Raw genomic sequence first — 27,479 nt, forward strand, 5'->3', positions numbered from 1 at the left:
GACCAGTACTGGGCCGAGACGTCGTCCAGCCGGCAGAACCGCCGGTAGCTGCAGGGCACGGCCGGGCGGCTGCGGCACCCCGGGGGCACGCACCAGCACGTGCCCACATGCATGGGCACATGCTCACCCACGGGCACGTGCAGGCACGGGCTCATGTCCACACGCAGCCACACACACGCTCACGGGCACGTGCTCACGCACACGGGCAGGCGCAGCTCACAGGTTTCCACCCAAATTTCCCGGGGCGTGGGCAGAGCGGATGACACTGAGCAACGTTTGGCCACGGCCCCGCAGCTGTTTCCCGGGAGTTTCCCCAGGAACAATCCCCTGGTGCGTTACAGCCGCTGGCGGGGAGGGCGGCGGGGCCAGGGCAGCTGGAGGTCCCCACCCGCAGCCACACCGATCCCCCCGGGAGGCGCCTGGGGAGGGGTCCCTGGAACGACGGCTCTGGGGGCTCAGCACATCTCACCCGTCCCAGTCCGCAGCACTTCGGTGCAACCACAGCATCATCCAGCCCAGCAGCCTGCAGCACCCCCGTCCTGCCTGCAGCCTCTTCCCGGTGGCGGCGGTGGGGCCACCAGCCCCCCCCGGGCACCGCACGTCACTGACACAGCCGCACCCAGAGCCCCCCGGCCCCGCTATCAGCCACCGTAGGGTTCTTCTTGGCAGAGCTCAGCCCAAGCCCCAGCCCTGCCTCCCCACCGAGCCGTGGCTGGCCCTGACCCGGGCTGGGCTGCCCATCGACCCCCCAGCACCCCCAGGGAGGGGCAGGGGCATTGACCCTCCAGCAGGACCCCTGCATCCCCGCGCATCCCACCTGCTGCGGGTCTGGTCTGCCCTGGCCTCCAGCAGCAGCATCTTGAAGCGGCGGATGGCGACAGTGGCGACGACGGCGCCCAGGAGGACGATGCTGAGCAGGACGCCCGCGGCCACGCCAAGCAGGCTCTGCTGTGTCACGCGGTAGTCGCAGCGCAGCCCCATGAACCAGAAATCGCTGCCGGCCGGGCACCTGCGCCAAGGTGGGGGCCATCAGCCGCCAGGGGGGCAGCACCCATCACCCCAGCGCTGGCCCCGGGGGCACTCACTGGCAGAGGGGCTGGTGGTCCGGCGGGTGGGTGCAGATGCCGTGGTTCTTGCAGTAGCCGCGGTGGCACAGGGAGGTGCACGTGGCGTTGCCGTCTGCCCCAGCCACGCAGGCGAAGCCGGCCCGGCAGGCGAAGAGTGCGGCACAGGGATCCAGTGGCCGTTCTGCGGGGGTGGGGGCCCGGTTGTGCCACCCCTTCCTCACCGGGCAGAGGGCCAGGCGCGTGCCCACACCACAACCAGCCCCTGGCCAGGCACCAGAGCCCGGGGGCCACAGGAGGGCTTGTGACGGCGCAGCCCCATGCCTGCCCCACACTCACCCAGAGCCACGTTGCGCAGGACGGGGGCAGCCCCCACCACCAGCCCTGGCCGGGCACTGCTGGAGCCCAGCACGGCGTTGAGGAGCGCGCCCAGCCCCGGCGCCTGCACCCGCTCCGCCGCAAACAGCGCGTCGTACTGCAGCACCACGCTGCCCTCCCTGCGGGGACACCCCACGGCAAGTCCAGCCGGGCCCGGCCCCACGCGCCCAGCACCGCAGCCCGGCAGTGCCACGGCCGCGCAGCGTGGGACACTGCCCAGGGCAGGAGCGGTGCGGGCACCCACCTGATCCCCGTCACCTCCAGCCGCAGGAACCCGGGCAGCGACATGAAGAGGGGCGAGACCTGTGCGGGAGGAGGCTGAGCGCAATGCAGGGCGGCCCCCAGCCGCAGTCCCCCGGTTCAGCCCCGTCCTGCACTCACCGTCCGGTTGAAGCTGTGCAGCAGACCCCGGTGCTCGCGGGATGTGGGGTCCTGCAGGGCGGGGACGAACCCCATGTCCAGCACCAGCTCGCAGGGGATGCGGAGGAGCGATGCTGCGGGGGAGACGGGGATCAGCACAGCAGGGACCTGCAATGCCCGCCCGCGGGGGCCACCACCACCGCCCCCCCATGCTGACGGCTCCTGAGGCCTCTCCTCCTCCAGCCGCGCCCAACCCCCCCCAAGACCCACCTCTCAGGAGGGGTGGCTGATCCTCCACGATGAACACGCGCGGGGCCCTGCCTGCCGCAGCCGGTGTCACCGGGGGGGTGTCAGCATCCGGCCGCTCTCTGGGGCTGCTCGGCAGCCGGACCAGGCCTGTGTCACCAGCAGCTGGGGGGGACCCGGGGCTCCCACGATGGCCCAGGGTGCCGGGGGGGTCGGTGGGCTGCTGGGGGGACCCTGACATCACGGTGGGCAGAGGAGTTGGGGGCCCCCCCGTCAGCCCCGTCACATCCCTCTGCAGTACAGTGGCACCAGGCTCCGGTGTGACTGTCCCCACATCCCTGAGCAGTGCTGGGCTGGTGGTGGTGGCTGTGATGGTGGTGGCAGTGGTGACAGCAGTGGCAGCTGTGATGGTGGTGGCGGCAGTGACAGCGATGCCAATAGCAGTGGTCAGCCCCGGGGAAGACGCAGGCTGGGACGCAGCTGGCTGCTGGGGGGGCCCAGGGGCTGAGGGGGGGTCCAGGCTGCCTGGCTGCCAGCTCGGCGGGGCAGTGGCTGCCAAGGGCCCAGCATTGCTCACCCCCATGGGGGTCCCCCCCAGGATCTGGGGGCTCTCAGCAGCATCCCCCCCAGAGCCAGCGTGGGGCAGCCCAGTCCCTGGGGATGGGCCTGCTGGGGGGGCGCCCGCAGTGGGGCTGAGCCCCAGCACAACCCACCTGGTCCCTGGGGAGGGCCGTGGGGTTGGCAGCGTAGGCACTGCAGGGGCGGGGGGATGCGGGAGAACCCCGGGGGGACCCCTGACTGGTGTACGACCCCCAGCTCTGTGTCACAGCGGTGCTGCCTGGGGCCATGGTGGTGGGGGGCTGCCCCGGCACAGCTGGTGGATGCCAGGTCTGCTCCAGGGGGACGTGGCTGTGTTCAGGGGGACCCTCCATGTTGGGTGGCCCCAAGATCCCTGTGGCTGGGTCCAGGGCTCCCCCCACGCCAGGGGATGTCATCCCTGGGGCACCAGCCGTGGTGGTGGGGACAGGCAGACCCGACCCCTTGCCTGCGGCAGGCAGGGAAGTTGGGCCGGTCCCCACAGCTGGCCAGGCTGCGCTGGCCACAGGGCCCCCACGGCCACCAGCTCCAAGGGACAGTGGAGAGGAGCGAGGGGCAGAGTGGGGACCCTGCCAGGCAATGTCCGTCCCATGCCACAGGCGGGAGTCAGAGCCCCGTCCTCCTGCCAGCCCCAGCCCTGGCAGCCCCCGGCGTGTCCCCCCCAGCGTCCCCATAGGAGTCAGCAGCCTCTGCAGCCCCCCACCAAAGGGTGATGTCCCAGTCGCCCCTGGCACTGGGCTGTCTGTGGCCAGTGTGATGCTCGGGGGGGTCCCTGGGCTGCTGTCACCCAGTGGGACAGTGGCACCTGGGCCCTCCCCAGTCCACAGCTCTGAGGACAAGGGGCTGTGCGAGCCCCTCTGGCTCTGCACAAGTGCTGTCCCCCTGGGGCTCCATCCCTGCAGGGTACTGAGGGGCCCCCACTGCCCCCCAGCAGAGCCAGGCACCATCACAGAGGACGGTGGATGCAACAGGGTCCCTTGCGGGGTCGTGGCACTTTCTGCCATTGCATTTTCTACAGGGTTAGTCTGGGGGGGGGATCTGGTGGTGGGCGCTGTGTCTGGCTCCGCAGGGGCTGGGGTCCCCACACTGGTCACACCCAGGCTGGCAGGAGATGGCCACTCGCTTCCTGCAGCTGCCTGCTCCGCGATGCCGGCAGGGAGCAGGGGCCCCGGGTGCTCAGTGGCTCTTCCATCCCGCCCTGTGGGCCGCATCCCCTCTCTGCCTGCCCGGGGGCCTCCGGGGATCCCCTGGGGGCTGGGGGGCTCAGCAGTCCCGGTGGGGGTCCCAGGGAAGAGCAACAGCTCAGCTTCTGTCCGCAGCGGCCCCACGGCCTCCAGTGCTGATGCCCACCCTGTGCCAGCTCCTCGCTCCGGATCTACGAGCAGAGGCAGAAGTGGGGGACAACTGAGGGGGGCTGACCCCTACCAGCCCCCAGCCGCAGCGGCACTGACACACGTGGCCAGCACGCGGTGCCACGGGTGGCAGGTCCTGAGCAGGACGGTGCCAGCCGCACGGTACCTGTCCGGCAGCGCTGCCCTGTCGCTGTCCCCGGGTGGGTGCAGGGGACCGCGGTGGCCGGTGTGGGGCCCGTCCCGCTGCCCAGGCCGGGGCAGAGCCGCGCGCAGCACTCCACGATCACTGGGGAGAGAGCGGAGAGCGGCGGCATCGGGCACCGGGGTCACGCACCGGCACCGGGGTCACGCACCGGCACCGGGGAGCTGCCGGCGTGGAGCTCCACACCTCCCCGCCGGTGCCGGTGCCCGGCGCCGGCCCTGCCGAAGGGAGCGCTCAGGGACCACTCAACCACGGCGGCGGACCCGAGCCGAGCCGAGCCCGGCCGCACGCGGCCCCGGCCGGGAAAAAGCCCGTTTTGCCCCGAACCGAACCATCGCCCGCAACCGCCGGGTGCCAGCGCCGGCACCGCCGGGTCCGCGGCCAGCACCGTGCCAGACCCCGCCACCGCCCTGGGCAGGACTCGGGGTCGCCGCTGCGGCAGCGGCTGCTCCACGGAGGGGCCGGGCAGCCCCCAGGCATCGGAGCCGGCGCTCGCCCGTTTGGCGGAGCCGGGGCCACGACGACCCGGGTGGCCGCTCCCCGCCAGCGCCCCGCCGGGCTCCCGCTCCCCCGCCGCACCCGCTGCCTTCGCCGCCCGGGCCGGCGCACGGCACGTGGCCCCGCTCCCGCCGCTGCCGCCCACCCGCCCCGTGCCGGGACCCCGCGGCCGAACCCCCGCGGCGGGTCCCCAGCGCCCCCCGCCCTCGCGCGACCGGGGAGCCCGGAGCCCCCTCCCGCGCCCGCTGCCGGCCCCGCCACCGCCACCGCCCAGCGCCGAGCCCACCGGGCATCCCCCGCCCAGGGACCCGGGACCCTGCCCGGGCCGTGCCCCCCCTGCCCGCCCCCCGCCCGGCCGGACCCCCGTCCCCGGGAGGCGGCGGCGGGCCCCGGCCCTCACCTGCGGCGGCCAGGAGCCGCGGGAGCCGCAGCCGGAGCCGCTCCATGGCGCGGCGGCTCTGCCCAGGCGGCGGCGGCAGGAAGCCCCCGCCCGCCCCCGCTGCGGCGGGGCGGAGGCACCGGGGAGCCGCAGCCCCCGGCCCGGTCCCGCCCCACCGGCTCCGGCCCCGCCGCTCCACCCCGGCGGGACCCCGCCTCTGCCCCGGGGCTGGCGGCATGGTCGGGCCCGCGGGGACCCGCCGGACACCGAGGTTCGGGCTGCGGGACCCGCCCGGGGAGGGGGGGGGGGACTCGCCCCCCCATCAGCCCCCCCATCCGCCGAGGACTTTCCCGCCGGGCCCGCGCCGGGGGGGGGGGGGGGCCCGGCCGCTCCCCCACCGGCTCCGGGATCTCCCCCCGCAACGGGCGATTCCCGAGAAGCCGCGTCGAGGGCTGCCAGGGCGCTGCCCCCCGGCCGCTCCGGCCCTGCCCGGCTCCGGCTCGGGGCAAAGGCTCCCTGCGGGCACCGGCGGCTGCCTCTGCCCGCGGCTCCTCGCCCAAGGGCGCAGGGCCACCCCCAGTAAGACCAGCAAAACCAGCAGCCGCCCCGGCACGCCCAGCTCGCCGGGGACACCACCACGGGCGCAGCGGCCGCGGCAGCCGGTTCCCAGCCCCGTCCTGCCGGGCGCCCGTCCGGAAAACGTGCCCGATGGCGTCTGGGTGAAGCAGCGCCCCGGGGCGGGGGCCGAGCGAAAGGAACCCGGGGCCCGCAGGCAGCGGGTCACCAGCCGGGCCGGGGCTCGGCGCAGGGCGACTTTAGAAGCAAAATGCAGCTTTAGAGGAAGCGCCGAGAACACCCACCTCATGCCTGGGCACCACACAGCGCCGAGACTCGCCGCCCCGATTGCCAGAGGGGATACATAATCGAGCAACGCTTTCTTGGCTCAGAGCCTGGCAGTGCCTCTTTGACATATGAAAGTGTTTCTTGGCTGGGAGGAAAAACTGTGTAGTGTCCAGAAATAACTTGTCTCTGTCTTGGGAGAGATTTAAAGCAAGCCTCCTGTGCTGAGATTATTTGGGCTTACAGAAACACTGATGCAACATTATGGCTTTTTTGGAGGCAGGAAAGTCGTTCCTTTATTTTCCATGAGGAAAGCAGAAGCCTTTCAAACAGAAGCAGCTGGCTTTTACCAGCACTGATGAAAGGAACAGCAAAGGCAGCAGGAGGGCGGTTTATTGGGAAGAGCAGACAACACCAGCAGTGAGATCACAGGAAGCGCCATCACACCAGCAGCACAGGGCACGGAGCTTTGTGCACAGCGGCACAAGCCACACAGGCGCTGCTCACGCTTTCACTCACAGAGGGAAGACAAACAGCAAAACACTCTGAACAAGACACACTCAGAGCCCGACCGACCCACAACCCTTCTGCACTTGGCAGATGGCACCCTAGGGGATAGGAGGCCCCAGCTGAGCAAAGGAAAGCCTGGGCTGGAAAAGGGCGTTTCTAGTAAGGTGGGTCACTCGTCCCTCATGTGTCCTTTGCACACCAAGCACTGACACAGTGAGCCACCCACAGTGCCAAATGGAAAAGCCATCCATGCAACAATGGTCTTAGATCTTTATTCCTTTTTTTTTCTTTCTTGTTTTTAAAGGACAACATATTCAGACAGCTTTAAATACAATGTCCAAGTACAACTTTCCAATGAAAGCAGCAACGGTACAGCATGTGCGCTTATATTCATACCCGCTGACACCAGCCCTGTCGTGGTGGTAGAGACATCTCCTGTTAAAAAAACATCCACAAAATCCACATATTTAATGTTTCATCAAGCAAGAACTAGTATTTTAAGGCAGAAAAGAAGTGGGTCAGTGGCTGCCCCCTGACCCAGGAGGGGAGTGTGGGGGGAGGCCAGAAGCCACACAGGAACAAACAAGAAGTAGTGATCTGCTGCACACTGGCCTTGGGCCACCAGCTCATTTCCCCTGCAGCCCCAGCGCACCTCAGGGCAGTCGCTCCCATAACACTTTCCTGCCTGTTTCCTTCCCTGCTGCAGCCTCTGGCGGCGGCGGGTGAGGAGGAAACACGGCAGTGGGGAGTGGGCTATCACATCCCCCGGGAGGCACCTCCCCACAGCAGCCAAGGAGCACTGCCCAGAGGGACTTCCATGACTAAAGCCAACGTGCCATCTACTTACTTAGAAAGACACGTGGATACTGTGAGCGCATGAAGTGCCAGGCAGGGTGAGATGAAAGGTCACTGAGCCCCACATCCTACCTCCAGCAGCAGATGCCTCAGGGAAACATGCTTTATCCTCCCCGCTCCTCAGAGCGGGCAGCTGCTGCCAGCTCCCTCCCAGACTTGCCAGACTCCTGCCTGCCATTCAGCTGTAAGGTGCTGTCACCTCTGCAGGCACCAAGCACACGCACCGGCACCCTGTGCATGCCGTTGTTACCCGAGACACTCCCAGAAGCACGTTTCTACTTACTCAGCTTTGAAGAACTCTTTTTTTTTTTTTATTCATAAACATCCTTCTTATCTGCAATGTAATCTACAATCTCTTGTGGACACATTAACTTTTCTGCATCTCCATCAGGAATTTCAAATCCTGGAAGAAAGTGCACATAATTAGCCCAAACCAACGGAAACAGGAGCAAGGCTAAAGGAAGTAATTGCTGCTGGCTCAGATGCCTGCAGCTTGGCAGAGGACAAACAGGCAGCGGCTGCTGTGTCAGCCAGAGCCAGCATTTCGGTACTACACCAAGTTTCCAGCTGCATTCTGCCTTACGCGACACGGCTTCCGTGTAAGGGAGAAGGCAGATGCAGGGAGCGGGGCTGCCAAGCCAGCCAGCATGTGTCCCCTGCGCCTCGTTACAGTCACTAACGCCTTCCCTGCTGGTGCGTGACAGAAGGGGGATGTTCATGGTAACTCCAGGCAAGCCAAAGCCTGAAGCCCTTCAGGATCAGAGTCTGCCGCTCAGGGCTTGTACCACCAACAGCTCCTACAGAGCTGGGGGTGGGGAACATGAGGGCTCTCAGCTGTGGAACTGGTCAGAAATACATCCCAGAAAATTTATATTCCTTTTTTCTAGTCCTTACAGACAGACACTAACACTTCACTCACAGTATACAGTAAGTGGATTACATATATAAACTCTTAGTAAATACTCTGAAAGGGAAACATCTGCCTAGGCTTCGAGAACGACCAAACCCCAGGGCCACTTATGACCCAGTGTGACAAATGACGTGCGTGCTCCAGAATTTATGAGCTTCAAATGAAAGCATGAAAAAGTCCAAAATGAAGTAAAACCCAAAACTTGGAATATAAAGTAATAAGGAAAAGACACCTTTTTTTCTTTTTCCCTAGTAGCATCAAGTATTGAGGATTTAAAAAAATCTGGTAAGGAAAAAATCTGGGATATCTGTGATTTCACAAACAGGAGCCAAGATCAGCTCCAGATGCAGCCTTCGTGGTAAATGTAGTATCTGCCGTCCTCAGTCACACACTGCTGTCCCCCACCCTGCCCCTCCCCAGCAATACCGCAGGGACTGCCCAGGAGGGGCGTGGGGAGAAAAGCTGTCAATGCTCCCAGAGGGACCGACCTCAGGAGCAGACGGACAGACGCCTTCTCCTGACTCCCACCGGTGCCACCAGAGCATGTTCTCACTGACTGAGAACTACATAATTTTCTTTGAATTACATCAGAGAAAAGTCAACGTCACTGTCCACAGAAAAGAACTAATTCCTGTTTGCTACAGCTGTGCTTAAGGATTAACCAGAAAACAAAGGCAGCGATGAACCCGAGCACGCACAGCTATGAATTACCAAATTCATCTTCCATGGCCATGATGATTTCCACTTGGTCCAAACTGTCCAAACCCAGGTCCTTCATGAAGTGGGACTCGGCTGTGAGCTGCGGGAAGAGAGCCAGAAGGTCAGGTGGCCGCGGCCATTTCAGCGGGCCGCAGCACGACCCCCGGGGCCCCACCGCACCCCCCCCGGCCCGGCCCCGCTCGCCTTCTCCGGGTCGATCTTGTCGTACAGCTTGAGGACGTAGAGGACGCGCTCCTTGATGTCGGCCAGGGTGAGGGGCGGCAGCTCGGAGAAGCGGCGGCAGGCCGGCCAGGCCACCCGCGGCACCTGCAACACACCGGGCAGCAGCGGGCAGCGCCGGGCCGGCCGCCGCGCCCCCCCCCCCCACCCCGCCCCCTGCCCCCGCTCACCGCGGCCCTTACCTGTACCAACGGCAGCGCCCGCGGCGGGGCCGGCAGGCGGCAGAGGGTGCCGAGCGCGGCGGGCCGCGGGGCGGGCGGCGGGCGCGGCAGCAGCCGGCGGACGCAGGCCGAGAGGACACGGGCCGCCATGGTGACCTGCTCCCAGCGGGCACCGCGCCACTCCCGGCAGTCCCCGCGCGGCGTAGGGCCGGCAGGCGCGGCGGTGAGAGCGCCCCCTGGCGGCCGGCGGCCGCGCCCCGCCCCACCCCGCCCCGGCGCGGCAGCAGGCACGGAGTCGTTCCCAAGGCGACAGGTTTAATGGCATCTCACACACGCGGCCGCGCCCCGCACCCCGTCACCGGCCGCCCCGGCCCCGTCAAGTTCCGCTGCTGGTGGCGGTCCCCGCCCCCCTGCCCCTCAGGCCGCTCCTGGCTGGGGCTGCCGGTACCGGTACAGGCAGACGGTCCCGTCCCACTGCCCGGCCAGCAGGCAGGCACCGGCGGTGGCCCAGCGGGCCAGCGCCCAGCTCCCCGCCGGGTCCGGGGGCAGCAGGGCCGTGCACTGCCCCAGGAGCAGGTCCCACACCGCGATGGCTCCCGACGTCAGCACGGCGGCAGCCGAGGCACCCTTCACATCACCCTCCAGGTACCTACGGCCAAGCACAGACGGGTCACAATGCTGCAGTTCAGTGGGGGAAAATGCTACCGCGGCATTTTTCACATTACCTAGTTTTTCACGTACAAAACTGATAAGCCAATTGAAGCCAACCATAGGAAGCCAGGCTACATTACATGCCATACCCCCTGTGCACCTGAGAACGAAGGACGTCAAGACAATGCTCCCTCAGCCTCAGAATATACTAGAAAACCATTCAGTAAGCCAAGATCTCAATCTGCTTAGATTCGTGCACATCCATCGTAACATTTCCTACGTAAGTGCGTTGCCAGACTGAGTCTTAAACAGCTTGCTCTTCAAAACACAAGACAGCGGAAGGAAAAGGTCATCTGACTGCAAAGAGCTGCCTAACACAAATTAACTGAGCCAAGTGCTCTTTAGCGGCACAAGGGCTCTGACCGCCTCATTTGCGGACGTTTTCTCAGGGGGTGTTGCCTGGGGAAATCACCTGATGAACCTGGTTACAGCATTTCCACAGTCAGCGTGGGGGAAGAACAACAAAAGCGTGAGCAGGCAGGAGATGGGCGCTGCTGTTTGCCCGCAGCACTCCAGCGAGCGAGCCCCTTGCACAGTGCCGCCAGGAGCTGGGAGGTCAGCACACAGACTGGCGCAGGAAGCAGGCAGGAAACGGCCCACACCCTCACCCCATTCCAGCCTCCACATGGGACAAACGGCAGCAACGGATGCAGCCTCCTTATCACTGGCAAGATGGCAAAAGGATCCCTGCCAGCAGTGCCGCTCAGCTCGTTAAGCAGTTCTCCCCCCAAAATCACCCCCAAAGGAGTTGTGAAGCCAGCAGGCAGAGTCCCCGAGGTACTTGCCTTCCAGTGTGCCCGGGTGGGAGAGAGGAGAACATCACTCCTGTGCTCCTGGATGTTTTGGGGTTGAAGGCTATCACGCGGAATGCGGGGTTTCCACAGGACTCGCTCTCTTTGGCATGTGGATGACTTAAAACAACAAACAGAAGGCCCTGATGGACAGAGGGAAAATACATCACTAAAAACAACAGCAAGAGGGGAAAAACCTCACAGAATTTTCCAAAAATTAATTGCTACATGCTCTCTATAATCAAAGCCCCATGGACAGTGATGCATTATTTTTACTGAATAAAACAGACATGGTTTACTTTCCTTATCAAATTAGATAAAAACCAAAGCAGTGGCTGACTGATAAGGGCTGATGCAATACAGCAGAATGACAGCTCAGTGACCCAATGGATTTATGCATTTATCTTTCTGCCTGAAAAAGCTGAACTTGCTGTAGGATGAAGTGATATTTAAAGTAAAATTTCTGGGCCTCATTTTAAACCCTAGGAGCTTAAAATTTAATAAGAATTCCACACAAACCTGCACAGCTGAAAACAGCAGCTCTCAGAACAGCCACAGGCCAGCATAAAACACCTCGGGGATAGAAATTCTGAGGATGCCTCCAAAGAGCCTAACTCAAGCCATCATTATCAGACAAGACATTCTTGTCCCAAAAGGTTAAATGCTCACTGAAAACAATCAGACCCTCGACAAACCACAAAAATCCATCAGGAATCACAGCACAGGTGGAAGCAAGTGGGAAAGAATCATTAGTACTAATCTTGGTTTTAAATAGCTCATACCCTTGGGGGTACCTGTAAATAATAACAACTTCACATCTGTTTTCCGACAGTGGCAGTGTGCCATCACCACGCTGGCAGCTACCCACTTGTGCAATGGAGGAGACTTACCAAGCACCAGTACTGCACAACAGTACTGCTTCCCACATGCAAGATGCTGCTGCTCTGGAATACACTTTGATGCATCACTCTCATTTTATTAGTACATTGCAGGAAGCCAAGAACTGGAAGTAGCCAGTGTGGCTTATTTCTCCTGTATTTGCCTTTGAAATATCTTCAGTATATCTAAATAGAACTGTTATCTCAATCCACTCTAGAAACTCTAATCCTTTAAGTCCCCCCGCCCCGTGAGTCTGTGCAGCCCACACATAAGCTGTATGCCATATCTCGTGTACGTACAGAGTCGGAATATACTCGATGGCAGATGGAAGCTGGGTAGGAATAACCAACGTGCATCTTCTTCAGAAGCTGGCCTGTTTTCAAATTCCTGCAGTTGGTGAAAACACAAATTATGACTTTTTTCCATCCTCTACCTGTTATTTTCTAATCATAGTTACACCACTATGCAAGATGGACACAGTCTTGGTTGTACATAAATCAAACTAAGACAAGAGGCCACAGGAAGAGATGGCAATGAGTATGATGCAAAAGCAAGTGGAATTACAGCAGCATAGCTCATTCACTATCTCCCTGACTGTATAGAAATTCAAGTGCCAGGGTATAGGCCCTCTGACAATTTTCATTTCACAGGCAAACCAGCAGATAGCTGTTACAGCCACCACATACACCCACAAACTAAAGCATTTAATTGCAAAAGGAACACTGACCAAACAACAATGCTGTTCACTGCAGTGGTGCCAACCAAGGCATCTCTCATTCCTTCCACTTCAGCAAAAGCTAAAACACTTTCTTCAGGGGGCATCAAAGTCTGTCCGTCCTTGCTCCTGAACAGCAGATTAGCAAGTGAGGAAAAGGAGTCAACATAGTAAGTACGTGTTCTGTACTCAGCACACCTCCAGAAAGAAGAGGAACCCAACACTTTTCCACCCTTGAGATGTTTCCTAACTTTTCTTCCACCTGCCACCCTGAGACCACCCCAAAACCAGCAGACTCACCTTCCTGTTTCCGAAAGCGATACTATTTCCACCTGCTGCTCTTGTAGAGTCCTGCTGCTGCTGACCAGCCTCCTATCCTTTAGCCCAAGAACAGCTTTTATATTTCCAGTTTTTACTAGAGATTGCTTGAATGAGTCATTCTCAGAAGAATAAAGCAAGAGCCTAAATTAAGAGAAAAGTACGCCTAATGACAGAAGGAAGCATAACTCAAACATGCCTTGGCATATAAAATAAGCACAGGTTTAAACAGTCTACCACCTCTAGAGGCGAATAAGCAAGTCTTTATACTTGATTTTTTAGAAATCCCTTCCATATTTTCTAACTGTTAAAGCAACAGAGAAAGTGACATATTAGTAAGAGATAATTTCAACTGTTACACAGGAGAGTTAATCTGCAGGTATTCAGGGTGCAAAGTGCTAGTAAGAAATAAATGTAAAACCTTATTTCTCCAATCTCCAAATCTCCCAATGCTATACACACGAGATTACAGGTGTCCGGCAGAGGAACGAGCTGTATTACAGGAATCTAGGACAGCAAAACAAGAATTCAGTGTCACCCACAGCGTCCCTTTGACTTTATTCTCATTTTTGTAAATTGATACAGGAGAGAATTAATTCTCAGATCCCTCTGAAGAAGCACACTTAGATTAACAGCTGAACTCTCTGCTGTATGCCTAATTAAACAATTCCTGTTGATACAAGAGACAAAAAGTGTCTCCAGAGAGCGTAAGAGGAAAGTGCATAAGCCAGTGGCTGAAGCGCAGCCACATTCAGTACATGAGGTATCATGTTGCCACAGATAACAATCCACCATACAAGCTACTGGCCTTCTCCATCAGCACTGCGAATCATTCTCCTCTGTTGCCTGAGGATAATAAAAAAATCTATGCCACCTAAAGAATTCGCCTTGCACCCAAGATCACAAGCTCCTTACATCTTGGGAACTAACACATGGGACAAGACAGTTGCCCTAAATGTTGGAAATAAGGATTGCATTCACACCTCTCTGAGCTGCCAAGTATAGACCTTTCCCCAGCGGTCAGACGCCAGAGGTTTCCACAGGGAGACAGAACTCTCACAGGCGGTCACCACACACAGCTCTCTGCAGCCAGCTGCCTCCCACCACACCGTACTCACATCCACGGCGCAGGAAGTTGAAGAATCCTGTCCAAAACAAAACAGCGCTGGTTTTCCTCTGATAGACGTGGTTATCTAATCTGGAGGTTCAGCCTTAGAAAAATGCTTGACATTCAGTGTGATGAGAATTTGATGCTAAAACTTAACGCTTACAATGTTTAATTTTGAGTAAAGTGCCAGTAAGGCACTAAGGAAAACAGGCCTGGTGGGTTTCACCCTCAGAGCAGCAAGTATATTGGCTCACTTCACAAAAATCACTTGTCATTTGAAATGACGGGGACACAGCAGAGCCCAGAGCTGGACAGGACTGTGGGCATCATGGCACAGCCACAACAAAGCCTGTGTGCCACGCTTGGTTCCCTCATTGCACAAACAGGAGACAGGACTTGCAATAGCACAGACCAAGTTTAAATCTGAACAAAGTAATGGCCTTTTCTTCTCCCTTGTAAAACAATTTTCAGCTTCAGCCATATTATTGTTGGCTGGTTACACTAACTCCCCAGGCTCGCTTCCTTGAGCAAAACTTTGCACTTTGATTTGGAAAAGTTAGAAGTGACACAGACCCTAGCAATTTCAATGCGCCTTCCCACAGATGGTGCTTCCATGCCTGCCAGACCTTCTCTACCCACTAAGGGATAGTGGATAGTGAAAGGACATCGCTGCAGGAAGGAGAGCCCATGGCTCAGCTGCACAGACAGTCCTGGGCAAGGTTTGCCTCGGCCTTGGCATGTGCAATCAAGGCTCCGTTCTAGATGGGTGTGAACATCAACACTTTCTGACAGTGCTGTAGTCCCCCACAAAATCTGCTCCTTACTGGGTTAGTTAGCACCTGAAATGGTGACAGGAGGCCACAGAAGCCACAGGGCAGGCAACAAGGGTACAAAGGCTGAGATCATTTTATCTGGGGCTGAATCAAAATGCAGCAGTTCTGATTGTTAAGACATTTGCACATGTTCATAGACATTCATTATTCAGAAACAAACACTGAAATCGCCAGTCAAAAGGAGACAGACAGCAATCTAACCTTTCAGCATGCTCTACCACAAGTGAAGACAGAATCGATCCAATTAGACAGCAATCTATTGTCTTCAACTAGCCATTTGCATTTTTTAATTGCATTTTTGTTAAACTTGGTATTAAAGAGCTGCTACTGACTCAGTAAACATCCAATGTTATCCCACCTTTAGCTTTGATACAAGCTGCAAGTTCTCTTCTGTCAGGCCATCAAGCAGTAGTGGAGTCAACTGTACTGCTACATCTACTTTCTGCAAAAACAGGTAAAAAATGAAGATAATTTGACTTTGAAATGACATTCAGCACCTGTAAGAGTGAGGCAGGAGTGTGAATTCACTCTGCATGCTGTTGCTGGAGAGCTATGGTAGGAGCACCTCTCTTCATACTTGCATGTCTTCGAAAAATGGAAATCCCAGACAGGTTATTCCTGGTTTCACCTGAAAATTGTCTTTTACCACCACTTTGCATCTCTCAGCCTTCAGAGACAAGTCACTCTGTCAGTACCTATCCTGCATGCGAGGCATTTAATCTCCATTACCAAATCCTAGCTGAAAATTTTCCTTAAAGTAGACCAACACTATGTGGGTACTAGAAACTTTGTGTTCATATACATATGTGCATATATATACACACACACTTCAAACACACATCCTGTAATAAGCATTGAAACCCACATCTCCAGTTTCATCAAGCAGGATTTTAAAGAATTTCCCCTTGAGGTCAAAAGACCTTAGGCAACAGATGAAAACCAAACATTTACCAAGTCAGCTTAAAGACAGCATGCAGGGCTAGGATGTAATGAGGTCTTTCTCCTGACATCAGGTGAGACTCTGGAAAAGGGGATTTGCCCACAAAACCACTGGCTTGGTACCCCTGGCAAAGAGGTCAGCTTGTTACCTGTTCAGAAGTTCTCTGCTCTTTGCTTTCTGACTGCTGATGCTTCTCCAAGGTCACAGCATCATCAGATTTATTACCAGCACCTCTTTCAGCTTCTAAAGGAAATGCTGTACCTTCTTCCTCCTTTCTAGCAGATCCTGCACCACAGCTGTGCAAATGCAGTGGGACAGCAGAGTCTTTGCATTCCCCATCATCCACGACCTGGGCAGGTGCTCCTTTGGAGGAATGCAAGCTCGTTTGCGAAGGAGGTACAGAAGGTGCGCTGGGGAAGACCTTATCGAGTACTGGTGGTAAAACAGCTGGGGTTGCACCCACAACAGGGAAAACAGATGAGGAAATCTGAGACTCAGGCTGAGTGGGAGCACCAGCTAGGACAGCCCCCATGGGAGTAAGTAACAATTCATGGGTGGAAATAGCCTTCTTAGAATCTGGCCTTTCTATGTGAGGTAACTCGGGCAATCCATTTTTGAATGTCAAAATCAAATTACTTTTGAGACATTTTCCTTCTGGATTCGTCTGTGCATCTTGTGTGTCCTCTGAAGCCACACCATCTCCAAACACACTAGGAACGAAAACTTCCAAGTCGTTCATAGGGGAAGATTCTAATTTCTCAAGTTTTAGTAGCCCAAATTCCTCATCTGGTAAGTCAAAGTCTCTGACACCCAGCTGAGGGGCCAGCCACTGGAGACTGCGGAAGGAGAAGAGAGAGCCGCAAGTGTCGGAGTCTGTAGCAGGCAAGCCAAGAGAAGCAGGACTCTCAGAACCTGTTGGATACCTACATCCTCTTTTGTTCGCATCTAGACAAACACAAGAGTACAAGAGAGAACATCACATCATAAAATAATCAGTAACTAGACTTTTCAGAATGTCTCATACAGTTTCACTCTATTACAAAAAAAACCCAACCAAACACTTTCCTGTAAAGACATTACACTCTGCAATTGCTCTGCATGAAGCCTTCAGCTAAAATACCATTGCCAGAGTGTCAGAACTGACTGAGTCTTTAGTCTGTTTTGTTTGGTTTTCTCCCAGCACTTTCTCTGTCCACAACATTCACAGACCCTCAGACTGCAATGCTACTCTTTGGGTTTCACGCTTGTCAGCACTGAAAAAAAAAGTCATTAATATGCAGACTTAGTTGGAGAAACAGGTTTGCATCCATTTGCTGGAAAATCGGGTCCACTGTGCACAACATTTGCTCCAACAGCTTAAAAAGTTCTCAGCCCTGCTCCTCACCCGTGCACTTCTGTTCACCCCCCATCACTGTGCTGAAGCAGAAGTTTTGGAATTGTTCAAGGCACATGGGCACCACAATGAACTAAGTTTAAAAAAAAAATATCTCTTACTTAAAGTAATAGTTAACCCGTATCAGATTTTCCTGAAATATGGCAGGGTGTGAACAGCAGTGCATGTGTTCACCAGGATGTTTCCCTGCCTCACTCTCAGGCTGTAGTTTTAGGGCGTGTTTACATTTCATGAAGTACCTTTTGAGACTTGACTGGTGCTCTGTCCGGCAGAGGAACGCAGGCAGCGGCACGGAGGGACATTAATCGCTAGGAGCTGCTCAGCCTTGCAGGCTCCTTGCATGTGCGGATTCTTAACATGCTCCAGTGCCTGTCTGTCAGCCTGACACACAGTTAAATTGACTTCCACATCTCCTATACGGCTGGCAAACGTTTCAATCCCTGGGTTCAGAGAATCACTGTTCTGAAGCGGATTTTGAACCTGTTCCAACAGAGCCTTATGGCATTTGCCAAGCACTTGGCTTCCTGCAGGAGGAGGATCGGCACTCGTTGGCTGTATAGCAGCACTCGCTTCTGGCTCTCCCAACGCCAGAGCTGCAGCAGCAGACAACCTTCCCTCATCTGACGATTTTTCAAGATTAGCATCAGAGTTTATGTTTTCACTCTGACACTCATTTGATAGCAGACAACCTTCCTTCGTTGTTACAAGATCCAAACTCTCTGTAAGTTCCTGTGACACATGATGGACAAGGGGTTTGCAGGTAGACTTTCTTCTTTTTTTCTCTTTTTCTTTCCTCTGTGTTTGTCTCTGATCTTGCTTTGTGCTGGTGATACTGCTTTGAGAAATTGATCCAAGTGAAGTGCTGCTACCACTGGACGCAGGAAGAGATTTCTGAGGACTACTTGAATTTGCTGAATCATTTTCTGCACCAAGAAAAGGGAACAGCATGATCCCCGACTCCAAATGATTTTCAGCTCTTTCCTGGGAGGACTGACCGGAATTTGCATCTTTCTGCTTGCACTTCCTTCGCTGACCCTTCTTGCTTCTGCCCAGCTGGCTGAGAATTACAGCATCAAGGTCCACTTTCCTCTGGCAATTAGACATGCGTCGAGTTGTCCTGACATAGTATTCAACCGGAAAGAGAAGCCCTTCAACCACTGTGCACGAGTTCAGTGCACTTTCAGGAGCTGTCACCTTTTCTAGATGAGAAAGTCTTGACTGAATTTCAACCTGTTGATTCTCCAACAATTCTTCAACATTGCTCAGAGTAAGATCTGTAGGAAAGGGATTTAAACTATTTGCATGACTTTGATTTCCTTCACAGCTTTTGCTGTCATTAGTTATACTATTATTTCCATCAGCAGGCAATACTTCATTTTCTGACATTAAATCCAAGAGCCTATGTAATTCTCCCTGGTCTTCACACATACTTGCACTGTCCGTTTGTTTCATTATACTGGAGGATTCTTTTCCTCCGTCACCACTAGTGTCAAGTGAAAAAGAGTCACTGTTCTCTGAACATAGCCGTGCAGGCTCATGGTTGTCAGATGTGGCCACAGCACACAGGGACTCAGGCTGCCAGACATTGCTGCTGTCCCTCAGTGCACAAGGGAACAGCTCAGGTTCTCCTGGAGGGACACCGTCTTCAAGCATGTCTTGTACAACTCCAAACACTGCATTGGGAGGAGTGAAACTGTTTTCTTCTCCCTGTGCTGGCCTGGATGCTCTTTGATCATTTTCCTCAGTGTTTGAGAGACTGCTTCTCCTGAAGACAGGTGACCGGAGCTCCTCTGGACTGGCAATTTGATTTTTTGCTGTTTCATCAGCATTGCTGAGATGCACGTCACGCACCGATTCCCTTTCCTCTGATACCAGAGCCTTCGTCCGTCTCCTCAGCTTCATCAAGTGTCTGGAGGTTTGGGTTTTTTTCTCCTCAGGGGCAGTCCTAATGATTCCACAACACAGGTTTTCCTGGCTAGCCCGTATGCTTTCTGCCTGCAAGCTGTCCTGCTGGCTAACCTCATTGTTGGAGAACTCTGGAACATGTTTAGATGTGACAGATGTTTTCTCCTCTGTGACAAGATCAAAGCAGGCATTAGTCTGTAACTGGGGGGTTTCATGTTCGTCAGCACTAGGAGATACCTTATCTCTAGAACCTGTGAAGAAAAAATGTCAGATGTGTGAAGTACTCCCAGCAAAGTCCCACCCAAGAAAAACATCGTATAGTAAAACTAAGGAGACTTTGTTAAGAGTGGAAGACGAGCATTTTAGTCAGGATCAGAGAGCATGCAGACCTGCTGAGGAGGGAAGGAGCGGAGGTGTTACCGTAGGTCGGTTTAGCAGGCCCCGGAAGGCCGCCCGCGGGTACAAGGCCGCACGTGGGTGCGGGGACATAGCGCCAGCATCCAGGCAGTCAGCAGAGAAGGGCGGGAGCGGGTGGGCAGGGCTGGCCCTCCGCCCCCGCCGCCCCGGTAGACCGAGGGGCAGCACACGGCAGCCACGGGGCCCTGCGGCCGCTCCCGCCGCCCCGCCCCGGCCCGGAGGCCGCCCGCCGGTTCCTACCTGCAGGGCTCCGCTCCCGCCGGCCTCCTTCCTCCTCCGCGCCCCGGCCGCCACTCCTGGCTCGCTCGGCTCGCCGCGCCCGCTGCGGACACAACACCGGCAGGGGGCTGGGACCGGCCTCCCGGCCCCCGCCACCGCCCCCGGCCGGCCCGAGCCCCGCCGCTCACCCGCAGCCGGCGGACGGTCTCGCTGTACTCCCGCCTCAGCAGCGCCAGCTTCTCCCGCAGCTGCAAGACACAAGGCACCGGGTTAGCACCACCGCGCCCGCCCGCCCGCCCCGGGCCGGGCCCAGCTCGGCGCCCCCGACCCCGCACCTTCTCCTTCTCGGCGGCGCTGAGGGCGCCCCCGGCCACCGCCGGCCCCTCCATGGCGGCCTCCCGCGGGCGGCGGGCGCTGCGTGCCCATAGCAACCGGGCCGCCATAGGCCACGCCCGCGGCAGAAGCGCTGCCTGGCGGGAGGAAGTGACGTACCGGAAGTCGGGCGTGTCTGTGCGGAAGTGGAGCCGTGATGGAGCTGAGCGAGATGCTTTACAACAAGTCCGAGTACATCGAGACGGTGCGCGGCGGCCGATCCGGGTTCGCTGGGCTGTTGCAGCGGCGTCGGGGCCCGGGGAAGGCAGGGCGAGGCGTCGGGGCCCGGGGGAGGCAGAGCGAGGCGTCGGGGCCCGGGCGAGGGGAGGCGGCCGCAGGCTCCGAGCCTCCGCAGTGACCCGCCCTTTCTCCCCACAGGCGTCCGGCAATAAGGTGAGCCGGCAGTCGGTGCTGTGCGGCAGCCAGAACATCGTTCTCAACGGCAAGGTAGGCGACAGGGAGGGGGCTGTGGTATCCCCGCGGCCTGGTGCCTCTCTCAGCCCAGCAGCCCGGCTGGGTGGGAGGGGAGTGTGGACAAGCCGCGGGGTCCCTCTCACCACTGCAGCAGAACCCGCGCTGCTCTGCTGTCTGCTGCCAGCTGCTATTGGCCCCATTATGCCGAAGCTCTGCTCTCGGAGAACACGGAGCTTCCTCTGCCCATGAGCAGATCATGATGCTTTTATCTATGGAACAACATATTTCTGTTTGTGCTTAAGCCTCGCTTCGTGTATTGGCTCACTTTGTGCAGCTAACTGGCATGACGGGAGCACAACTGGTGGTTCCAGGCTCCTGTGTATTTGTATTGTTCTCTCTTTTGACTGAAAAACTCATCTGTAAGGTAACGTAATTTTGGTGGAGTGGCCTGACCTCTGCACGAGTCTGTATAATAACTGGCAGTATGGGTAGAAATTGCAGCTCGTTTCTCTTTTCTTCTCCAGACAATAGTTATGAATGACTGCATCATCCGCGGTGACCTGGCAAACGTACGGGTTGGACGACACTGCGTGGTGAAAAGCCGCAGTGTCATTAGGCCACCCTTCAAGAAGTTTAGTAAAGGGTAAGAAGCCCCCTTCCTGTAGGGAGATTAAAGTTAAAATCTGTATGCATAAAAAAATACATTGGCTTGGCTACAATCTGTATTCAGGGGGCTGTGTAGCAATTTGCAGCAATACATCCCTCTAAACCTGCCTTTTTCTCAAACTTTCAACTTTGCTTTGAGGGTTAGTGATCCCTTCAGCCTGTAATGTGGGAAGGCTGGGATATATTGAAGTGGCAAAATGAAGAACTGTTTCACTTGTTCTTGGTTTATTCACAACGTCTTCCTGTTGCTCATTTGGGCCATCCTGTAGAAAGAGATGAGAAAGCCCAGTTACTGTTCCGTCTTCCTTAGCATCAAATCCACCTCGGGTAGTCCAGCTGCAGATCAGCGACTCCACAGTGGGATTTTGAGTCTAACAGTGTCATGGCTCAGTCTGTCTGTTGTACACCTGAACAAATAACTCTCCTGTCACAGGGTGGCTTTTTTCCCTCTCCACATTGGTGATCATGTCTTCATAGAAGAGGACTGTGTTGTCAATGCAGCCCAAATTGGCTCCTATGTCCACATAGGCAAGAACTGTGTCATTGTAAGTGCTGTTTCTCAGTCTTTTCTTTAAACTCTTGAGTACTGTTGAGGCTTTGTAACAACAACAGAGAGGTATCTGTACCAGCTGGCTAGAGCACATGTACTTAGTCTGTGCTGTTCCTTCCACCTTCTCTGCAGGAAGTGGTGCTTCCAGGTTTGCTTTTCTGAGAATAGCAGGTTCAGCTGACGGCTGTTTGGAAAATCCATCCCAACAGTACTGTCTCTGAGGCTAATGGGACTGCCCGGGGAAGGCAGCCTTTCCACAGAGTACAAGTGGAATTGCGTTACTGTGCAAATAATACAAAATAGCCAAGGTAGCTGTCTGCTGAGTTAGAGAAGGCCTTGCTGTATTACTGCATGACTCGGGTTTTGGGCTCAAATTTGAACCCTGCTGTGTGTTAATATGCAGCTGCCGGTGCGTGTGTTCATTGAGAGCAAACAGATGTTTTTCCTCAGAAAAGAAAAAAAGTTAATTCTGTTGGGAAGAGCATTCAGTCAGGGTAAAGATATGTTTCCGTCATCCCTTATACAGAGTGTGTTTTGAGCAGTTAAACTTGTTGAAGTTTAGGTTAACTTACTAGTAACAAGCAGAAACGTATAGTATTTTAAGTATAAACTTTTCCTATTGTCTGTTTTAGGGTCGTAGATGCGTTTTAAAAGACTGCTGCAAAATCTTAGACAACACAGTACTACCTCCTGAAACAGTAGTCCCACCTTTCACAGTCTTCTCAGGCTGCCCAGGTATGCTCCCTCTTAACTTCTCTTGCACAGAGGTATAGATAATGTGGATATTCTTATTTTAAAATGAGATTGCTGTGACAAAATTGCCTGTTAGCCTTTAGTGTCTAAAAAGAAAGGTATAAGGCACTTAGTGAACTGAAAAGTAACAATTTTAACTTGTGAAACTCATTGCTTCAGTGTATGTTAGGTAAGTGGCACGCGTTTACACAGAACAGTATTACTAGAATGCCAGCTGTGGCCATCCTGTACACAGTAACACATTTTTTAAGGCACGTAGAACCCAACAGGCATTAGGTTTTGGCCGAGGGAACACTCCTTCTCCTTATGTGGTTTCTGGTTTTGCAGGTATTTCAGTGGTTCAAATGGCAAGAAGTCCACTTGCTCAGTATTCACCTGTTAATAGGGAGGGAGTTACATTAAAATGAGGTGTATGGATGTTTAGTTGCTCCCTGTTGGCCTGGCTGTGCTGGAGATCTTGTACAAATTGCACACTCTGTCATTTATCTTCTGATGGTGTTTTGTGGGGAACAGTGGAAGCTGTTGCAGGACCCAGCTGCAACTCGGGGTACGATGGGAACCATCCTACTGTATTGTTCAATGCGAGACGAGCCCTTTCCTGTTTTGTCAATCAAAGTCACTGCTTTGAATATTGAATTTAAGCGTAGTTCTGCTTTCTCCTGCAAGAACACTGATGGTCACATTCTTGTTCTTCTTCCAGGGCTCTTCTCTGGGGAACTCCCAGAATGTACCCAGGAACTCATGATCGATGTTACGAAGAGCTATTACCAGAAGTTCTTGCCACTCACTCAGGTCTAGTAGCCCATTTACCATGCTTCAGAGCAGTAAAGGCAGGCAGGAGTATTCTGGGGGCAGGGAGAGGGATGTTCAGTGAGACCAGGGAACGGCCCTCCGCTGTTCCGAGCACTTCTGTGTGTGCTCCTCAACACTAATGATCTGGCCAGACAGTCCCTCGTGAAAGCTGCTGTGTCATGTTGTTTAAACTTTGTATGCTCATTTTAATGTAATTCATTACATGTTGTCTGAATTGTGCCATTAAATGTTACGGAGCTAGGAAAGCTGATACAATTCCCTTTAGGGCAGCATCTCCCCATTGCAACTGAGGAACAAGGCAGAGTTGACAGCATGTACCCTGCAGCCTAAGCCTTTCTTGTCAGTTCTGCCCCTACCCCAAAGCAAGTGGGTTTACGCTTGCTAGAAGCGATCTCCATCCTAGAACAGAAGTGCCATATGGCTGATGTGTGTGTTATGGGCAGTTACCCACCAGGGTTCATTAGACCCAGTGCTTCCCTTTGGAAAAATATTTGGCACTCTGTAAGCCTGTGTGTTGAGGTGGATGGCCTCTTCCTTTTCTCCCTGTGGACTGAGATTCTATCCTGTAGGGACAGGATATTGTTCATCATCCTGGGATTGGCTTTAGGACTTGTGGCTGACATTGAAACCTGTCTTTCTATGCCTTGCCTGACAGGACACTTCTTAGTTTTTAGCTCTTAAAGTACATCAGTCCTGTGCTCTCAGCCATCAGGCAGGGTTAGCATTCTCGTGGCCAGTGCATGTTCTGCTTCCTGAACATCACGGCCCTTAAAGAGCCAAAGGGGTTTGAAAGAGGATTGCCATGTCACTCACAGAATTCAGTGCAGCAGAAAGTAGGTAATGAAAAGCAGAAACCGGAGGTGGGTGAGAGAATGCTGCAATTGTCCCCATTTGTCACCCAGTACTTATATTTGCAGAAAGCTCTTTGATGCTTTTCTGCATTATAAAACTTAAGAAGGAGGTTCAGACTTCTTGGAAAGAGCAAACATTTCATTTTGGACATGTAATAGAGCAGGAATAATTCTTGCTGGGAGCAGCTCTGTGAAAATTGGAGACAGCTGACTAGTGTGTACCTGACCCAGTGCCAGATGACTGGCTAAAAATTAATCTGCCTGCTTTGGTTGTGTTATATTAAAGCTTAGCATTGTCCTTCTCTAGGTTTTAAAACTGGGGCTCCTGCATATTGTAATGTAGCAGCTGGCGGCCAAGATGCATAGTAGTTCTGTAGTAGGTGTGGCTGTGAGATCAGCAGCCCTGGAGCCTTCAGCTGTTCTGTGTAATGCAAAGAACTGATACACCTTAAATAGCAAACAGCTGTGCAAGTACTAAAGTGTGTAGTAATTACTGTTAATCAAATGTAAAACCACTGACCGGTTTGTATTTACTGTACATAAATTAAAGCCTTTTCAGTTGTTCAAGTGACTCAAAGTTGCTACTTTTCAAATCAAACTTGAGACCAGACTGAGGTTTCTGGTGTGCCTGGGCATGTGAGCCGCAGTTTCTTGTTCTGTGATTATTACAGGCTCTTACTATTACAGTGTCAGTGCATTAAAAAAGTGAAATACAGCGTGAAGCAGCTGCTCCTTTCTGCCTCTGAGCTGGTGACTTTCACCCACAAGTGATTCCAGCATTGTTGTTTTATAACAGCTCTGACAGACAATGTCTTTGCTTCTGTTCTTTGTGCTGAAGTGAGAATCCTAAAGCTGACAGGGTGACTGAAATCCTCCCTTCCACACTGAAATGTCAGGTACATTTATTTGGAACAGTAGTAGCTCTGATAGTGTTGCTTCAGGTGTTTGGAAATGGCCCACTTGTTGGGTCTAGCCATCCCAGATGGCATGACTCCTTTCACATCTGTGTGTTAAAAAAAAAAAAAAAAAAAAAACCAAACAAAAAAAAACAGGGCAGGGAGAACAGCTGGGACAAGAAGATGGATGAGATTCTGTGTCGAAGCTGTGACAACCTGGCTGATGCTGAGCTGTCCGATGCAGCGGATCAGTTAGGTCATGTCTGTCTGGTTTCAACAGCAGTATTTTACTAGAAGCCCAGATTCAGTGGGACCATTGTACCGCCTAGTCCTGCACTGGCTCGAAATGCCTGTTCAGTGTCAGCTGTGTCCCTTGGGTCCTCCTGAAGCAGCAGTGGAAGCAGTCTTCTTCCTGTGATCTTGTATGCGTTCAGGGGGGTGTCTGTGTGAGAGGCCCAGGCTTGCCACTTTCTCTACCAACGTGAAAAAGTATGGAGTATTCCTTGTGTTTGTACTGCAGGCAGCTTCCTAACTGACTTCAGTTTCCAAAAATGTTTAGTTCCCGCTGTCCCAAATCTTGAGTAGGCCTTGCAGGTGCCATTTGCAGTGAGAGGCTACAGGAGGCCTGCCCCGTCACAAGACTGGGCAGGTTTGGGGATTCTTGCAAGATTTCCTGCAAGTCAGCTGTGTGGGGGGTTATGCTGCCACTTAGAAGCACTACTTTGCCCTGTTGCCTTGTCATCAGCTGTCTGTTGGAGTGTGGGAAGCCACTGTATTTGGTCAGAAGAAGGCTGTGTGTGCTGTGTTGCCATGGTGTCACTTCAAAGTTTCAACACTGCATAGTGCGTTTCACCAGGATCGCTTGATTAACAGCCACGGCAGCATGGGAGAGGGGCGGGAGGAGGTGGCTGCCAAACAAAGGGATCTGAGGTTGAGAGTGGGAATGGGATGGCAGCTGGAAAAGTCCAAGTGATGCACTTCCATGATCACTTGAACAGCACAGCTGTAGTGCACGGAGGGATACATCATTGCACAGTTAGGTGTTTCTTGGCCTACTCTTCCTTCTAGCAGGCTGAGCTGACCTATCTGCCTTAATTAAAACCTCTTTTATTGTCTCTGTTAAGGTGGCCTCTGCCAGGGTATAAAACCAAGTCGCCACTGAAGATCTCAAACATCCAGCACTGCTAACATTCCTTAGATTTGGTCATTTTATCCTCCCATCCTCTGAAGCATCCCTCTGACCTGGGGTCACCTCTCCACCTCTGCCAGCTCTGGAAAGATGGAGTGTCAGTAGGTTGCAGCGTGCTACTACAGCCCTGGGGAATCGCAATGTTCCAATGGCAACGTGGTGCCTAGAATGTGACTTCCAAGGGAGGGCTTTGCTGCGTAGCCAAAGAGGAGCTGCAGGTGCATGGGGAAGCGTGCCCCTCAGGGAGGGAAATTCCTGCTTTCAGGAATCTTGTACAAACAGTGATCACTTCAACCACTAAGTTGCTGTATTGCTTCATTGATCCCATGTGCTTTACTGCTGTTTGCTCTGACCAAGACCAGCAGCCCGTGCTGCTTTTATTTCAGGGCATTCTCGGGAGCGCATGCCCTGTCTTCTGCCCTGCTGTGGGCTGCGAGAGGTGCTGGCCTGGCTGCTCTTTAGACCTGCAGCTGCCCAGGGTGAGGAGGGGCGAAGAGCCATGTGGGGCTGTGTGGGAAGGGTGCAAAGTCACCGACTGAGCGGAGCCTGTGTCCACTTTGCATGGGGCGGAATTTCCCGGGATGGATGATTGGCTCCACCAGGAGAATAATGGTTTAAGTGTTGGCTGCTGGCTGCGGTGAGCGCCGGGCTGATGTCCTGGTCCAGCGTCCTGGGCTCTCCAAGCCACCCTGAAGCAATCAGTGGCTTGTGTCAACAGCTGAAGGCTGGCTGGGTGCCATGGGCAGCACCCGCAGGCCCAGTGTGTGGCAAAAGCTCAAAACTCACTGGCTGAGAACATCTATTTGATAGCCAGGGCTGGAATGGCTTCTGCTGATCGGGAAGGGAAGCCATGGGAGGTGAAATTGCTGTTCTTACCCTGGCATAGCTGGGTGGATGGAGTGCCTGGAGGGGGGAGGCAGCTCCTGGGCTGCAGTGCCGTGGCTGGGTTTTGTGCTGTTCTGGGTTATTTGTTCAGCCCCAGCCAGCAGCGAGACCGGGTTAAGGGACCAGGACATCCCGGGTGGTTACTGAGTGAGGGGTGCCAGGCTGCAGGAGCGGCTCGACAGGACCTGGGGCTGGCGTCCGTCGGGGAGTGGGAAGGAGAGAGCGAAAAAAATCATTGACGGGGTGCCTATGCTCGACTGCCCGACCGTCCCCCGGGGCGGGCGCAGGGGACTCCGCAGAGCACAGGCCGGCGGGAGAGCCGGGCTCCGGTCAGCGCGGGCGCTATACGTGACGCCGGGAAGCGGGCAGCCGGGTGCCGTTTCTTTCCCAGAAAAACAAACTCCGCGTCGGGTACCGGCTCCGACACAAACTTCCTTACACAAAGCGCTATGAGCCCCGCGCTTGGGAACCCCGGGAGCGGCCGGGGGCACCTGTGCCGGGAGACCCCCCGTGGGCGCGGTGGCACAGAGCGGCCGGGGGGCGCGGGGCTGGGCCTTGCCCTGCAGCCAC

General features: G+C 55.3%; 4 protein-coding genes across 4 annotated transcripts in view; 1 reads left to right on the forward strand and 3 right to left on the reverse strand.

The window, feature by feature from the left end:
* The window catches only part of LOC114011094 (uncharacterized), an 8,291-nt gene extending 2,944 nt beyond the window's left edge, over nt 1-5,347 (reverse strand). Inside the window, exons 1-9 of the mRNA XM_055803441.1 lie at nt 5,098-5,347; nt 4,164-4,283; nt 2,073-4,020; nt 1,824-1,936; nt 1,687-1,745; nt 1,404-1,561; nt 1,086-1,248; nt 818-1,009; nt 1-48 (exon numbers count right to left, since the gene is read on the reverse strand). The exon at nt 1-48 is cut by the window's left edge and continues 177 nt beyond it. Of these exons, the coding sequence (XP_055659416.1) occupies nt 1-48; nt 818-1,009; nt 1,086-1,248; nt 1,404-1,561; nt 1,687-1,745; nt 1,824-1,936; nt 2,073-2,631 (1,292 nt within the window). The 5' untranslated portion in view covers nt 2,632-4,020; nt 4,164-4,283; nt 5,098-5,347. The remainder of the gene's footprint in view (nt 49-817; nt 1,010-1,085; nt 1,249-1,403; nt 1,562-1,686; nt 1,746-1,823; nt 1,937-2,072; nt 4,021-4,163; nt 4,284-5,097) is intronic.
* A 1,337-nt stretch (nt 5,348-6,684) lies between these two features.
* NDUFAB1 (NADH:ubiquinone oxidoreductase subunit AB1) lies at nt 6,685-9,489 on the reverse strand. The gene is made up of 5 exons (XM_055803870.1): nt 9,313-9,489; nt 9,095-9,217; nt 8,903-8,990; nt 7,565-7,684; nt 6,685-6,861 (listed from the first exon to the last, which is right to left on the reverse strand). Exons 1-4 carry the CDS (start codon nt 9,439-9,441, stop codon nt 7,593-7,595), a joined length of 432 nt encoding a protein of 143 aa, XP_055659845.1. The 5' UTR covers nt 9,442-9,489; the 3' UTR covers nt 6,685-6,861; nt 7,565-7,592.
* A 96-nt stretch (nt 9,490-9,585) lies between these two features.
* Nucleotides 9,586-20,006, reverse strand: PALB2 (partner and localizer of BRCA2). The gene is made up of 13 exons (XM_055803867.1): nt 19,856-20,006; nt 19,709-19,768; nt 19,542-19,623; nt 17,219-19,135; nt 15,735-16,531; nt 15,005-15,088; nt 13,689-13,850; nt 13,127-13,212; nt 12,688-12,849; nt 12,400-12,516; nt 11,972-12,059; nt 10,788-10,936; nt 9,586-9,940 (listed from the first exon to the last, which is right to left on the reverse strand). The coding sequence occupies exons 1-13, from the start codon at nt 19,961-19,963 to the stop codon at nt 9,709-9,711; spliced, it is 4,044 nt and encodes a 1,347-aa protein (XP_055659842.1). The 5' UTR covers nt 19,964-20,006; the 3' UTR covers nt 9,586-9,708.
* Nucleotides 19,983-26,325, forward strand: DCTN5 (dynactin subunit 5). The gene is made up of 7 exons (XM_055803869.1): nt 19,983-20,097; nt 20,271-20,339; nt 20,831-20,949; nt 21,406-21,517; nt 22,155-22,257; nt 22,976-23,067; nt 25,960-26,325. The coding sequence occupies exons 1-7, from the start codon at nt 20,050-20,052 to the stop codon at nt 25,978-25,980; spliced, it is 564 nt and encodes a 187-aa protein (XP_055659844.1). The 5' UTR covers nt 19,983-20,049; the 3' UTR covers nt 25,981-26,325.
* The last annotated feature ends 1,154 nt before the right edge of the window (nt 26,326-27,479 follow it).

This window comes from Falco peregrinus, chromosome 5 (assembly GCF_023634155.1).
Source record: "Falco peregrinus isolate bFalPer1 chromosome 5, bFalPer1.pri, whole genome shotgun sequence".
NCBI lineage: Eukaryota > Metazoa > Chordata > Aves > Falconiformes > Falconidae > Falco > Falco peregrinus.